The 17,446-nt window shown below is 30.9% G+C and overlaps 2 protein-coding genes across 2 annotated transcripts; both read right to left on the reverse strand.

The window, feature by feature from the left end:
* On the reverse strand, positions 10,019–11,899 carry LOC105172934 (V-type proton ATPase 16 kDa proteolipid subunit). Its single transcript, XM_011094557.2, has 3 exons — positions 11,711–11,899; positions 10,849–11,134; positions 10,019–10,607 (listed from the first exon to the last, which is right to left on the reverse strand). The coding sequence occupies exons 1-3, from the start codon at positions 11,787–11,789 to the stop codon at positions 10,475–10,477; spliced, it is 498 nt and encodes a 165-aa protein (XP_011092859.1). The 5' UTR covers positions 11,790–11,899; the 3' UTR covers positions 10,019–10,474.
* Positions 13,873–15,688, reverse strand: LOC105172935 (proline-rich protein 4-like). The gene is made up of 2 exons (XM_011094558.2): positions 15,410–15,688; positions 13,873–15,132 (listed from the first exon to the last, which is right to left on the reverse strand). Exons 1-2 carry the CDS (start codon positions 15,573–15,575, stop codon positions 14,126–14,128), a joined length of 1,173 nt encoding a protein of 390 aa, XP_011092860.1. The 5' UTR covers positions 15,576–15,688; the 3' UTR covers positions 13,873–14,125.

The raw sequence follows: 17,446 nt of genomic DNA on the forward strand, positions 1-17,446 counted from the left end.
AAAGAGTGGATGAACTGACACATGCACACTGGTAGTAATCCCACCCGCCTCTCAACTGAAATGCTAAATGGGATTCACGTCCAGAGAGTGGTACACCGGGGCCGGGGCCGGGGCCATTTGGGTTTCTACACAAACTCATGAATATGCCACTGGAATTCCTATAATGCCCTTCCTCAGTTTCTTTAACTTTTGGATAAATTATAAGGTATTTTCAAGAGGTTTAATATAATTATAAATATTTTTTATTATTTAAAAAATTATCAATATCTTTTTAATTTTGATAGTAGTCCCATAACTAGCACAATTCATTAGTTTTTATTGGGTTTTCATCCATATTTTATGATGAATTGACCAAATTGCCCTTATTGACTATATATTATAATTTCATTTATATTTTAAATATTTTGTATGGAGTAAATGGACCCTTTTTTATTTCTCAAAATTTACCATTCAGCTCGTCCGAGTTTTTATATTTTTTTTGTTAAAAAAGAAAACAAAATACAATAAGGACAAATTTGACAATTTCAAGCCTCCATCCAAAAATTATATAATTTGATCATTTATTAAAAAATATTAATAATTTTTCAAACAATAAAGAGTAATTTATAATTATAGCAAAATTCTATAAAACTCATCATAGTTTACCTTTTATTTTTCTTACTTTATCTTTAGGACAAGTCAATGGATGAAAACTAAGCTATTCACATTCTAAATGGAGTAATTGTTTTTTTTTTCCAAGTATAATTTTATATTATAGGTATTGATTTATATTAATAGTAGTTGTTCAGCTACTTGTTAATTATATATATTCAGTAATGATAATTGACTTATATCGAATATAATTGTAATCGATTCAATCATAATATATATATATATATATATATATACATCGTAGCTATATATGGTCTAAATCGGGACATTCCATCTTGTTGGAGGACTATTGTGACCGTATTCATTAAGAATTATTATATTGGTCGTTCTTTTATGATAAGTCACTTAATTTAAAAAATAAAATATTAAATTTGGATTATGTAATATTTTTATATCAGTGCATATAAATTATTTGTGTGCGAGATGTTTTGCTTTTGGATAACAAATGAATTTGGAATCTTTGAATTTGTTGACTTGGGGGGGAGGGAGGGGGTCATATGGGTTAGCTTAGCATTTGATTGGGAGGTCGTATTCTTTGTTTGGACACGTAACATGGAAATATTTGTAGATGTTGATCCCTTGTCTATCTACTGTCCAAGGATTCCTAGAAATATGATAATGTGGTCGGAATATGAATAGGTACATTCAAAACACTTGAAAAACGACTTTGATCAACTTTTGTGAGTATTTAATATGTATAGTTTTTGCGTTTTTTAACTATAAAATCGTTATTGGGATTCATAAAAGGAATATAATTCAGACATATTGATAGTCGTATTTGTGAATATAAAGAATATATATTTTACACATTTTAAATTCATAATTTTCACTTTGGTCAAGAAATCTCGAGACAAAATTTTGTTTTTTCAAATGCAAATGAAATAATGTTGATATCGCTAATTTTCAACAATTATATTTTAAATATGAAAATACATTTAAAAAAGAATTCTTCAGTTTTGTTTGAAATTCTGTATTAGGCAATTTTGTAATTGTGATGGACCAAGATGTAAAGAGTAAAAGAAAGGAGGGAGGAAATGGCAAATACTGACAAAGTTTGGTATGAGCTCATCAGTGGAGATGATGGGAATCTAATCAATCACGGAGCCTTGAATTCAGCAGCGCTTATTCCGGAGTTCCTTTGGTGTGGTGGTGATGGGCTCCCCCGTAACCAAAGGGTATCCTTTCATGCTTTGGATGCTATATACATAGACTTCACGGAGATTCTGGACCAAATTAATTCATAAAATTATTTCACTTTATTTTCAATTCAAACTTTAATTTACATGTGATTTAAATATTACAAAATTTATTATAAGGATAAATTGCATAAAAACTTTACGTTTTTAAAAAAATAAATAAAAACCTCCATGTTAAAAAAATAAATAAAAAGAATTTAATATGTTTTTTAAAAATATTGCATACTATTCCCTTCAGTTAAGTAAATTTAACAGAATAAAATTTTGTTCTAAATTGCTTGTTATACCCCCTTTATGTTAAGAATTTAACATAATTCAGCAATCAGCATTTCCGCCGCTACTGCGACTGGGACTGGGACTGGGACCCAACTCCATTTATTTCTTTTGGGGATAATTTTTTCTATTACCTCACTTATCATTTATTTGCACAATTTATTTTTTTTTAAAAAAAAATTGTACATACACCTACTAAAATATCAATATCATTGTCATTTATATTTTAAAAAATTACATATATCTCCAAACAAATATCAACATCATTACTATTATTTTTGGCTACCGAAAGTGGTTTCTATAATTATGCAAAAAGACAGTAGTACTTTGTGTAAATAAATCATAGATTAGGGAATTTAAATGTAATTATCATTCTTTCTAAATACAAGTGGCAAATATTTTATTTTATTGTTGTTTATACTTATATAAAAAAAAATTCATTCATAAACGACGATTTGTTTTTGTGACACTGTGATTTTTTTTTTTGTCTCAATAATACCCTTAAGTTTTTTTTTTGATCTTTTATTTATTTTTATTTTTTTTAAAATATGATGTGTTAGTTTATATATTTTATTTTTATTTATAATATATTTTAAAGAGTGAAAATTTTTATTATATGTTTTGCAAATACAACATGCCCTGTCGACCACTAGTTTTAATTTCAAAATTTAATTAATTAAGACAAAGTTTAACAAATGCTCTTTTACAATCTCATTTATAAGTTAGTCTATTATTGAAAAAGATAATAAAAATATTAAGAAAATGGTGAGGTAGAAGAAGCTTAATCTGATGCATAAAGGGCCAATATTTATAAGGAAGACCTAATTATACGATTTCAAGTGTGCCCCATATATTAAAAATGATGTTGTAGATGTTTACCATTGATATATGAAAATAGCTTGTAATTAAAAAAATAAATAAATCTAAAATAATTTATAACGAGACATGTCTACTTAAATTTTAAAATAAAACTTAGATGGAATGAAAATAGATATATTATTATTATTATTATTATTATATATACTTGGCCAATGGCACTTGTTTCGAATTTCAAATTTCCCAGCCAAAAATTGAAAAAATGTGACTGTAACTTTTTTTTTTTTTTTTATAAAAGTTATCCAGCTTTTTCTGCATAATGTCAAACATTGTAATGGCTGAAAGATTATGCAGCTTTTCTGCAAATAGTTGTGAACCAATATGCAATTCTAAGCTGAATTGTGTATTCGAATTTACATAGAAGTCTGTATGTTCTTGATAAGTTTTTGAAAGTTTGTTATACTCAAATTTCAAAAGAATTGTTATATCCTATAAATAAATTGTCATATCAACCCGATAACAATTTATAGTGAAAATAAATATCACTTTAATTAGCGTTATTCTTAATGTGGAGGGATGCAATGAGAGAAGGGTGTATGATGATATCATGTGGAATGCATGTTGGGATTAGATAATATTTTGGGGATAGAGATTTGGTTTTAAATTTGATCCATTGTAATTTTTAAATTATTACAACAAACAAACAAACCTCAACGCTCTTTTTCCACAACGTTGATGTGCGTCAGAGTTAGTTAAATACCTCAAAAAGTGCAAAACTAAAGTATAAAGTGTCACTTGTGCACTAATAAAAGTTGCTAAAAAATCACCATAATCTTATCATCCATACATATTAGTTAGGTCATCAAAAGTGTCATCCTACAATAGCGATAATTCATGTCAGCAGTTTTGTGGCCAACGATTTTTGTTATTTGTTTTTTGAGCGGCGAGTATATCATTATATTAATACTTTAATAAATTAAATAATATATATTCATTGATCGAAATATCAATATAATTAAAAATAATAAAATAAATCTATAAACTCACACGAAATGAGATAAACACTATACAAAAAAAAAAATTAACTAGTTAAATACAATTTACCCTATATGTTAACGGAAAAGTGCAAAAACCCATCTAAAAAAAAGTGCACTTTTACACACATTTGTGACACTAAAAAATAATGCAATTTACCTTCCTCTGTTTTAGTGTCACAAGGGGTTAATGGTACTTTATTTTTCACGGGTTGTTTTTTGTACTTTCCCATTAACACATGGGAGTATTTAACCATGATTAATTGCTATGATTAATAATAAATAGCCATATCAAATAACCACAGCCACACTACGGTTGTTGGCCGTAGTTTTTGTGAGAGTGGCTAAAACATTTGTCATAACTCTGGGCTGTAGCAAATAATTTTTTCATGGTAGAAAAGTTAATTTTCTGCATCGAATTTATTTAACTGTGGTTCAAAATAATTATTTACGATGATTTTCAGCTATAGACATTAATATTGTAACTAATAATAATTTTTTTTTCAGTACACCCATTACGTCTAGTCGAACTCAAGTTGATAATCCCAAATTTATTGATGAGATCTTAATTTTAACCATTAAACTAAAATATTATTGATTGGTCAGAAGTTTTTGTTCTGATTATAATTTATATTAGGATTAATCTTTGAGATAATATAAGTAAACTTTATTCTGTAAATTTTTTAAAAATTATATTTAAACTCCATTTAAAAATATTTTATTAGTATATTAAAATGGAAGTGGTGAAATTCTCCTCTGGGTTCCAAAATCAAGAGTATTTTGATGAGTACAATATAAGGTCGACTTAAATATTTTTGTTGATTTCAGTATTTTTTTTTTTTTAATGTAAAATTAATTGCAGGGTTGTGATTGAGAATCCAACAATTTCAAAAGGATCTAAAAATAATTTTTTGAAATGATGAGAGATTAAAATATAATTATGTTATATTAAAGGGGGCTAGGTTTAATTAACTTTATCGCTAGTCGGGTTTTGATAGACTTAATTTTTCATTATTTTAGAGTATATATATCTAATTACAAAAATAATCCATTAGTTTTGCATAATCATAAAAGCAGCCCTTTATTTATGCTACTTTTTCGATTTGTCCCCTCCTTAGAAGCTATTTTCCATAAAATACCAAGATTGTGTTGACGGGCAAAGAAAGAGTGGGCTAGTAAAGTGGGATCTTTCCATTTGTACAATAAAGAGCCGAAAGAGAGTATGAAGAAAAACATGCAAAAGAAAAGAGAAAGGAAAGCAAATATATATATATATATATATTCACTGTTCTATGTTTTATTTACACAAATTATTCTTATCTTTTAAAAAATTATATATACATCCATAAAAAACTTCAATATTATTTACACAAATCATCCCCTATTTTTAAAAAAATTATACATATACTCTCAAAAATGTCAACAACTTTATACAAAATACTTATATTTTTTGATTATCAGGATGATTTCTATAATTAAATAAAATACATGAGTAATTTATGTCAACAGAGTATATATGAATAAAAAAATATAAATGTAATTGCCTCTTAGGAAAAAGGGTCCAATCATTTGAAATGCCAATGGTCCTTTACTAGTCTCTTGTAGCCACTAACTAGTTAAATAATTCAATCAATAAAAATATTAATATACCAAAATATAATAATAATATTCAAATTAGGTTTTTTATTTAAAATTTATGAGTTTAAATGACTTTATATTAAACGAATTCAAAATCCAATACACACAATAAGTTCACAATAAGTATCATTTGAAACCTCTGTAATATGGAATTATCCATACAACAAATTTCTTAGATGAGGTTATCACAACTCATCTCGTGAGAAAATTCTAATCTAAACGGGGTTTGGCTATACCTAAACTAGTTATACGGCAAGTATAATACACTTATCTTATAATTGGTGTATAATTTAGGAAAAGTGATCAATCACACGATAAATATATTACACTTAATTTATGATTGATTTGATTCGATCAAATCTAATTTGAGCAAAACAAAAGAATTCCCTGATTTCACCAATCTACCCTTTTACCTTATCTTTTACCCAAAAATAATTAAAGACAACATAAATAATTGAATCTTGACAATGGGATGAATGGGGTGAAGACAAGATAAAGGCCATCTGCTTACAACCTTAGTTGGGTAGTGAAGGAGACAACAACTTAGCTAATAGTCTTTTTAGCATAAAATAAAGAGCATGCATGTAGTAGTGGAAAAAACCTCCAAAATTAATGTTAGCTAATCATCACTTTCCAATTTCAACTATGACCTAATTAATTAATTAATATAATTCATGCCTTTTCAACTTGACCTACTTCCTTAACCTCATCAAATCACCATTTATTAGATCTTACACTCTATTTATACTAATATAATTTTTTTTTGGAATATTGATGATATAGTTTTTTTTTTTTGAAATGTAATATATTTGTTTATACATATTCTTTTTATTTATATTTTTATTATAAAATATAAAAAATTATTTATTATATAGACGGAATTAGTTTTTCGTAATGGGCAGAGGGCGAAGGACATTTGTAGAGAAATAATTAGAGCTTGAATTGATCTAATTGCATCAAAAGAACAAAATATACCTAATACTTTGGTGACGTAGTGGATTTCGACATGTTTTATAAAATATTTGAAACGTCTCCCATGTCAATCATGACCTACCAAGCTAACCTCATGATCAAGGGTTTGGAAAAAATAAAAGATTTGTGAAATTTGTGTATTATGAAGTCGAGTTAAGAGTCAGACTTTTTATTTTTAAGACAATTACTGTTTCGTTCTGATGCTAAAGGAAATGACAATTTGTCTTCAAGATACAGCGACTTATAATCTCAAAATAGTAGCACTACAAACTTTGATAAACGACGAACCAAATAATATTTTGGAACTTTCTAAATAAAAGGCAACATGTTTTTATTGCTAACATATTGAAAAATGCTCTAAAACGTCTTCTAAATTGAATGAAATGAACTTATGAACTTATAAAAATGAAGTGAATAGGGGGACCTATAGAAGTTTAAAAGGTATCATTACATAGACACGTCCGATCAGAAAGTATATCTTTGAAAGATTATAACTTTTCATTTGAATAGACACATTATTTCATTCAAATGACATACCACATCACTCAAAAAGACGCATCGTTTCATTAAAAGAGTTTTACTCAATGGACATATCATTTCAACTAAGTGATACAACTATCAGGTTGATTAAATACGATTGGGCGTCATCAACCATCATCCACGTGTCACAAACTTATTATGCGTCCCACATCGTAACCAATCACTTGTTACGATTTACAATAAATTTATTATTTAAGTTGTCATTCACCATTTTCCAACATCAAGATGATCATGACCAAAGTTTTAATTCACTAAGGCCCTGTTTATTTTGATGACAGAATTAAATGCATGATAGGATTATCTTTTACTAAATGAATGATTAAAAAACCTGATCCTAATAGTAAGATGTTTACTTACATGTATTACAAAAACCATATTAATTTAATCAAGTATTTACTTTGAAGTATTATCATTATTTTGATATCAAAAAGACATTATAGCCCTTACATTACTGATTTAAAGCCACAACCAAATGTAAGCCCCAAATTCATGTACAAGCCCAAAAATTTGCATGATCATTGTTCCTTGGTCGGTCCTTCACAATTTTGGAAGACTGGCAGCTACTGTTCTTGAGCCAAGAACATTTGAAGACACAGGTTATTTTTCCCACAAGCTTATATTACCTCAAAATTGTTTTTTTTTTTTAATAGCTCAAACTTCTTGAAATTATAAAAAAATTTCAAAACGTGATGGCGTATCTGATTCCGTGTTCTTTTTTCTTTAAATTTTTTATCACACCATTTGCGTGTTCGGCATGTGTCTGAGACATGTCGTGTCCGACACTATATCGATTAATTTTTTGAAGTGGCTGTGCATTAAAGGAAAGAAACAATAGGAGGTTTCGCATAAAAAAAAAGGAGGTTTCTGCAGACGGCTTCTTCACTTGATCAGGTTACGGGGCTGGCGTCATCATTTATGCGACAGAAAATCATTAGGGCGGAGCTTCCTCAATCACTTGAGTCATCAGTATTACATACATAGGTTATGGAAAATAGCTTAGTCCTAATGTAATAAAATAGAAGGTATAGGTTGCTACTCAGACATGGCCGTACCCAAGGCCGTCTTGGATAGAGGATGTGCTACAATGTTGTATCATTTCTACTCTTTTTTACTTTAATGAAAGTTATTTTTACTTACAAAAATTTAATGTATTGATTGTTATAGAGGGTCACGGGGAGCATGATATGATTGTATTTATTTATTTTAAAAAAAAGATCAATTTCACTTTAAAATTCAAACACTGTCCCATTGGTATTAGGTATTGGTAGACTAATTAAAATATTTTTTTTGGCAACATATATCATCTTGTTGTCATAATTAATAAATGGAAGAGAATTTCTCAACAAGATATATTATTATAATTAATTGCTTCATTCCGTAACTGAAAAATTACATTTTATTTTATTTAGACATGTATGAATGGATACTTATATCTTGAAATGTGTATGTATGAATCAATACTTACATCTTGAAATGTGTATGTATGAATCAATACTTATATCTTGAAATGTGTATATATATATGAAGGGCCATACAAATTACCCTGTTTCGACTCCAAACACCCGCCAAGGTGCTTAATATATCTTTTCATCCCCTCAAACAGCCCCTGGTGACTTGGGGTGTGTTTCGCAAGCTACGAAAAACCACGCACTTGTCTCTATTGCAAACAACTATGGCTGGCAATTAGATTTGGTCTCACCCCTAACGAAACCGGTTTAAATTCAAAAAATGGAGATTGAAACAGATAACGAGTTCTAAAAATTTAAAATTCGCAACACAAATCCCGACCCATGTATAGATTTTTAGATTTTTGTATGTAAAGATACGCATTCGTTCAACATACAGTGGATTGAAAAATTATCTCACCATATTTTACGAGGACGATGAAAAAGTAAGTCCTAATGTATAATTAATACAAATTGTAAGTATTTAAAAATTGTTGTGATCTGTTAGAATTGTTATGAACAATCTTATTTATACTTAAGATTTTTCCTTTTTTAATTTGAACATTTGAGTTAGGAGATTGAATAATTTTATTTGTAATTAATGTGTTGAATTTTTCTTTACTTAATATTTTTAGAACAACTTAATTATTTTTTTTTTAAAGAAAAAGATAGATTAGGTCTATTGGATCAAACTTGTCCTAGCGGGTTTCGTAGTCGGGCAAGTCCTGGGTCATCTCTGGAGTTGACAAGTTGGGTCACGGGTCCACCTCAACCTACGCTATTGCCATCCCTAAACCTATCAATGGATAGAGTCATTCGCTATTCACACCAAATTTAAAAAATGCCCAAACAAACTAATTTACCAGGCGGCGCACTCCTACACACATCTTAAGCTTTTTTTGAGAAACGCCTTTCGAGAAACCAAAGATAGGTTTCTTTCCTACAATGCAAAGGGTCAGAAAATTCTGATCAGTATGGCTCCGGCTTGGACCCCGTACTCTACAGGCAACTAAAGAATTCAAGAAAATGGTGAGCACTTAGAATCAATTTTGTAGTTGTCCATCGGCTGAACAACCTTTTGATTAGTGAAATCACATGTTAAATTTCCTCCATGAATGAAATTAGCATGACCATGTTACTAACATTAATTTAAAGCTTTGATATAGGACCAAAAGGCTAAACCCAGAAACTTCAGAATGGGTCAGGCCTGTTGGGATACCGAGCACGGAACATTCTGTCCAACATTTTGTACGATACTTTGACTCTATTAGAGATTAGTACTCTTGATTCTGCAAATATTAGTTTTTTTATTAATCTTATGAACTTATAAGATATTTTAAATAAGCCAAAGATACTGTAGGCCTAAACCCCCACAGCCAAGCTTGCATTCCAAGATTATAAAGCAGTCACCAAGATTGGAACTTGCAAACTCACAACAAAGGCAGAAATTGTTAAAAATACCCAAAGCTTTCAATTTCAAAGGAGCCAACACATTCTCCATGCTATGATCACAAGAGTTCCTAAATTTGGCATCACAACATCAATGCCATGGCTACTCTCCTACAAGCAATTTCACTGCAAAATGATGAAATGGTGAAGCTGAGAATGAAGTACATTGATTTGATGCCAGAGGCTTTTACATTTTTCACAACTCCAAGATACACAAAATCGAGTAACACCCAACATATATATAGCTCTATCAGCTCTTATTTAGGTGAAAAGAATCTGATTCTACAAATAGCATCAAGGTACCAGGATCTAGTGTGAAGGTAAACAATAAACAGAGATAACTTCCAACAGTGAAGAATAATCGTAGTACAACATGGTGAATCAAACCTGCCACAATTGATGTCTGTCCCAACTCCGAGACACTACATATTCTGATGAAACTTAACAAACGGATTGTTTCCTAGTCAGCTCTGGACTGGCCAGCTCGTGAAGACAAAATAATTCCAACAATAAGACCGTAGAGCGCCAAAGCTTCAGCGAAAATGAGAATAAGGATCATTCCAACAAATAGTTTTGGTTGCTGTGCATTAGCCCTGCAAATAACATTGTGATTAATATAAAAAAAAAGAAATATGGAAACCAAGACAAAACTATAATTCAAGTGCGTAAAACCTAATATAATTTCAAACTCAAATCTAAAGTCCATATAAATACAGGTAATACTGTAACTTTGATAACAAAGCCAACTGATAGCACCAATCCACTGAAAACTCATAAGAATGCTTAAGCAAATCAAATTTCAACCTTTAAAGATCAAATGATCAGCGATCATACCTAACACCAGCATCTCCAACAATACCAATAGCCATCCCGGCAGCAAGCCCAGCAAGGCCACAGGCAAGGCCAGAAGAGAGATGGGCATAACCATCAAAAAGGTAGTAAGACTTGGCTTTAGGATTAATGCCAGTGCTGATAATTACAGCAATAATCAAACCGTAAATACCCAACACACCAGCCATGACCACTGGCACAATTGACTTCATAACCAGCTCTGGCCTCATCACACCCATCGACGCCACACCTACACCACTCTTTGCTGTTCCATAAGCTGCACCCATACCTATAAAACAAGCAAATCACATCACCACCCCAACAAATAACCCATAAATGAACCAATGCAACAAAATAACAGTAGAACAAACAATGATGTATGATTTAAGGAAATTCAGCAAAAGATACTCCATATAATCCAGATGACGGGGAAAAAATTAGGAGAGTATATGAAATCAGCAACTGCAGACGTAAAATGGTAACTTATGAAATTCAGCACAAAAAAGCGCAATACATTGAAACAACACAAGTCAGTTCATCAACATCAGAGCCCAAAAACAAAAACAAGATCAGAAAAAGTTAAGAAAAAAAGAAACCGCACGCGAATTGAGAAAAATCTGCCAATATCAACCAGATCAGAGCAAAATATCTGTATGAGAATCAGAACTTCAGCAAAAAAAAAATACAGTCTCAAATTTTATCAAATTAAAAAACAAAATTATAAAAAAAAAAAGAAAAAAAGAGAGATGCAAATAAAAAATAATACGCCGTAATTTAACGAAAGTCCAGGGAATAAAATCGACGCCACAGAATACAGTAATTAGAGCCGAAAATGCTTATGCGAAGATGAGATCGAAGAATTTACAGGAGAAGACGAGGGCGGCAGCGGCGCCAAGGAAGCCGAAGAATGGAGCAGTTTCATCCCCACTGAAGGTCGAAGCCATATTTGCCAACCCCAAATCGCTTCCGCGTTCAAAGAATTGCGAATTTCTGCTAGGGTTTGGTTTGGTTTGGATTTTAGATCTTACTCTTTGGGGGTGTGTCTGTGGATTGGTGTGGAAGAACTAATATCATTGAACGAGAAAGGCATCATCGTCTAACACGTGTCTCTCTCCCATTTCGGAATCGTCTGGGTCGGGCCTTACTGATCTTGAGCCCACTTGAAATTCAGCCCATTATAATAGGCCCATTTACTAGTTTTCCCAAATATTGGACCAAATTTAAAGACTCCATCAGCCCCATTTCAAGGCCCACTTGGAACCCTTTTGCAAAACCAGAACAGGCTTTTGTTTTTTTCCTTCTTCCTTAAGAGAGACAGTAAATTACACGAGCTCTTTTCAAATTTAGCATAATTATAAATACTTTCTTATTATCTAAATTTTATAAGTACCTCAATGATATTGATGAAATTGTGTAGTCCCTGATGGATGTTTAGAATTGTATTTTATTCTTGTTGTATTTTTTTTAAATAAATAATTATAAAAAGTTAGACGAGATAGATAAAAAAATAAAAAAATTACAAATATCCACTTAGTCTATATTTTTTTAAAAAAATAAATAAATAAAATTATAATTTATAGAACAATGATATTTTGACCAATTCACTATGAAATATGGATGAAAAGCTAATGGAGGCTAATAGATTGAGCAAGTTGTAAGATGACTGTTAAAATCATAGAATTAATATTGATAATTTTTTATATAATGAAAGAATATTTATAATTATGTAAAATTTTATGAGAGTTCATTATAATTTATCTTTTTTATTTGTTGCAAAGAACTACATGTATTTTTTATTTTTTTTAATATTTCATTTTCATGGTATCATGCATGTAGGTGGATGGTTCAAATATTAATATTTTTTATTTAAAAAAAAAACAAATTAATGGTGCAAATAATCTGGTAGTAGATGTACAGGTAGATATTGAAGTGGGTGGAATCCATGAGGAGATCCCAATCGACAATGCGGTCGTTGTATCCATCACAGTCGTTGAGCTGCCGTTTCACGTGTTTCTATTAATATCAAGAGAATTTCTGCCTTATATACAATGCAATATTATAAGTTCTGCCCCGCTCCATCATGTTGCTTACTGCTCCCTACTACATAATAGTATTTGAAATTTATAAAATACCCCTATCTTTTTAAATAATATCAAAAAATACAAAATATTCGCGCATTTCTTAATTAGATCGTACTTACTTGACCTGGCCATATATGGCCCGATTTGAACTCCAGTACATACAGGTTCATAATAACTATAAATTCGTCTCTTAATCAATGATTTACGTAAAATTATATAGCTCGACAAGATCATAGCAATTTTACGGCATTCATATTTCCTCCTCTTATGACATTTGCTAAGCTTAGGTATTGAAGGGCAATATATCAAAGCCTTTCTGATATTGTTTTCACGTGTCCCTATTAGATTTTCAAGTTTTCTAACTACTTGTGCAGCATTTTCAAAATAGATTTGAGTTTAAAGTTTAATTATACTTTTCAAATTCAAACATACAACAAATATATATATATATATATATACACACACATTTTATGTGTAAATTATAAATTTACATTCTTTAATACCTAATTAAAGAAGTATAATTTTATAGGCATCATATGTGTATATATATTGAATAAAAACATGGTGTGAAATGTCATTTTGCAAAAAGAAATTCAGGCATTCTCAAGTATAAATTGTTTGATCATACATAAGTAAATCAGCATATGTTTTTCTTATTAATCATCAGTATTTATCACTTGGGACATCCAGATTATAATTAAATTATCCAATTAAATGAAAAATTCTTATTCAAATTAAGTTTGGTTGAACTCATTTTTCTGAACTATACACTAATCACACTGCAAATATAGTGTACTTGCCATATAATTAGTTCAATTTCAATATCAATCCCAATTTGAATAGAATTTCTCGTGTAATGTAATTTACTGATTATGTTTTCAGGTTTAATGTGTGTGTATATATATATAAGATCTAAAGGTAGATGAGTACTTTCTTGGAATGAAAATATACAAAACATCTGAAGAATTTCCACTCAATCGACACAAACAAATAACCCATACAACATATAAGCAAATAAACATACTATCCATTTTTCCTATTCTCACTCACATTAATTCTCTTTCACACCTTTTTCTTTTTCATCTTCTTTGCCCAATGGCTCTCTGTCTTAAAATTAGAAAAATAAAATAAATTTTTTTTATTCTGGCAATAGCAAATCATAAATAGATAAAACGACAGAGATGATTGCATCTGTTGGCTCATGGCCATGGGTGAGGGATGGAAGGTGGGAGTGGTGGGAAGCCAAACTTGGGGTGGTGGAAGTACTTTGGAGGGATCTTGGGGAAAGGTGGAAGCTTAGGGAGTGGAGGACAAGGTTTCTTGTGGAAAATGGGTGGGATTGGATATAGTGGAATTGGGGGTGGCAGTGGCTTAGTCACCACTGGCGGCTTGTAGATTGGAACTGGTGGAGGAAGCGGCTTGGGTTTAGGCTTGTAAATTGGGATAGGTGGAGGAAGTGGCTTGACTACTGGTGGCTTTGGCTTCGGCTTATAAATGGGAACGGGTGGAGGGAGTGGCTTAACTACTGGCGGCTTTGGCTTGGGCTTGTAAATAGGAACAGGTGGAGGAAGTGGCTTAACAATTGGCGGCTTTGGCTTCGGCTTGTAAATGGGAACAGGTGGAGGGAGTGGCTTGACTACTGGTGGCTTGGGCTTGTAAATGGGGACAGGTGGAGGAAGCGGCTTGACTACTGGTGGCTTGGGCTTGTAAATGGGGACAGGTGGAGGAAGCGGCTTGACAACTGGCGGCTTGTATATGGGAATTGGTGGAGGAAGTGGCTTAGGCTTGTAGAGTGGTGGAAATGGATGGTGAAGCCAAGGGTGGCCAAAGTTCTTGAGAGGTGGGAAGTTGATTTTTGGGAATTTCTTCTTCCAAGGATGGGTTTTTGGGAGAGGAGGGTACTTGAAATAAGGCCACAGGAATTTTGAAGTGCATAATGCGGTTGAAAATTGCAAGTTCTTAGCCGGGCCAAAGGTGTTTTTGTCCTTGAACACGATCTTGGAGGCATCCAAGCCATTGTGGGCGGGGCAGGGGACGGCAGCCGCACTGTGGAGCTGCGCATAGCACTCGTGCTTGAGTTTTTGCTCGTCCTGGATGATCTCATGTGGGAGAGGAATCTTGAATTTGCCTTCTTCGTCTAGCTCGCCATCTCCAACCCTTTTGATCTCTCCAGTCTGGAGCTTGCAGTCGATGGTTACATGCAACCCTATATAAAATGGATAAACAAGTTAACATGTTACCATATTTGTATTTTACATGGCCAAATGCGTCGATATTATTCTTTAAGAAAAACAATAATTTTTAAATACATTTTAAAATGTCGAATCTCAAACAATTACAATTATTTAAAAATATGTTGCATGAATAACTAAATTATAAATATTCTAAAATATTGAAACATTTGAAGAAACAACAAATACGTAATGCGACATGACTGTAAAAGAATGTACATAAGTATGCGTGTGTGTGAAGTACGAATGCACCTGAAACGGCGTGACTAGTCTTAAAATTGTTCTCCTTGCAATCAGCACATTCGCCAGTCCCGACAACCTCGAATGTCTTGTCATCTCCACTGCAGAAGCTCACTGCCAATAGCAATAAAGATAACAAGAAGAAACCTCGACGACTAAGGGAATATTGAACCCTCATTGGGACCTGCTGATGATCAGCCCTTCAACCAAATAAGCTGCAGAATTCAGAAGCTGCTTTTCAGCTTCTGCTTAATTGCGTGTGTGATTCTTGAATGATGAGTTGAAGCTAGGAGAGGTTATTATTTATAGTGATCACTCTTCTGCTACCTATAATCACACCGACATAAAACTTAATGGTATCACATGAGCTTAGGTCCCTTCAAAAAATAAAATAAAAAATGGTGCATTTAATTTTTTTTTTTTATTATAAACTCTATTTCATCTTCTACTCTATTCAATATACACATATTTCGTATATAAAATTATTTCTAAAATAAAATATATAATATTATTTTTATAGACATAAATTGAATAAAAAAGTAAAATATAATTTATAATAGAAAATTCATTTTAATAAAATAATAAAGAAAAAAAAGCAGCTTCTTTTTTAAGTTTAAGCAAGCAAAAATTGTGGTCACATGCACAGCTTATGAAAAGCCATTATCTTCATTGAATGAGGTTTCTCTCTATCTGTAAACCAACTTACCACCTCTCTCATAAAGACTCCACTTTTGAAAAATAATTATTATTTTAAATATTTTGAGTAAATGAATTATGTCAATATATCCCACGTCCAGTTGGGAAAAAAAGAAAGAAATCACCCACATTTATTATTAAGGTTTTTTTAATATCAACTTGCGCTTAATTAATTAACTTGTAAGATAAAGTACAATGACCTTTCCTAAGGTTTGGCATAATTACGAATCCCCCCTCATTGTTTGAAAAATTATCAATACCCCTTAATTTAACAGCCATCTAACAATTAATCCAATCCATTAGGTTTTCATTAATTTTTTGTGGTGAACTGACCAAATGCCCTTATGCATTAAAAAATATAAGTTTAATTATTTTTTAAATTTTTTATTTTTTTATGGACTAAGTGGATATTTTTTAAAATTTTACCATCCATCTCGTTTTATTTTTTAATAAGTTTTTAATTTAAAAAAATATTGTAAGGGTAAAGTTGATAATTTCATACATCCATCAAAAGATTACATAATTTTATTAAATATTATAAAGTATTTGTAATTTTTCAAACAATAAGGGGTATTCGTAATTATGCAGAACCCCAAGGGAGGTCGTTGTAATTTACCCTAATTTATATTTAATTTGGTCCCTAAGTTTTTAATAATTGAAGAATATATTAAAGTCGGGAAAGTGCAACTTCCGTCCTGTAAATATGAGTGGTGGTATTTTTGGTCCAATTCAAATTTATTTTAGTAATGAGGGACAATAATTTTAAAATAATAACACATTAAAGACGTTCATCGTTGGAGATTTGGCTAGAAAATGTCCCAATCTGTAGATGTCACTTGACATGCACGTAATATTTTAAGTCCATATTTTTAAATTTTGGTGACAAAAGTCCTGAAAATGTCATTTTTTAAAAAGTATTGTTCTTCATTATCAAATAAATTCTATGGGATCAAAAGTGCCACTGACTCGTACTTACACTATGAAAATTACAATTTTCCGTATTAATGTTCAATAGTTATATACATATTGTTCTGCAACAAAAAAAGAAAATTACACATTTTTGTTATTTTCTTAATTATGCATTTTAATATAAATTACAGTGAGATCTGAAGTTTTAATATTCAACTTTAGGTGCAAATTAATTGCATAACGTGCCGAATTTTAGAGTTCATGAAGTGGGGATTTTAGGCTTTTTAGCCTGAAGTCATAGGTAGGACAAGTTTTACCGTATTCTTACATCATAGGTTGTATAATTAAGCAGTTACTACATTCAAATAAAATATTTAATTTATATTATGGAGGTTCGTTTTTAATTTAAAAGCTTGGTATTAATTAATTACTGTTTTGTATTGA

Source organism: Sesamum indicum, linkage group LG10, assembly GCF_000512975.1.
Source record: "Sesamum indicum cultivar Zhongzhi No. 13 linkage group LG10, S_indicum_v1.0, whole genome shotgun sequence".
NCBI classification, from domain to species: domain Eukaryota; kingdom Viridiplantae; phylum Streptophyta; class Magnoliopsida; order Lamiales; family Pedaliaceae; genus Sesamum; species Sesamum indicum.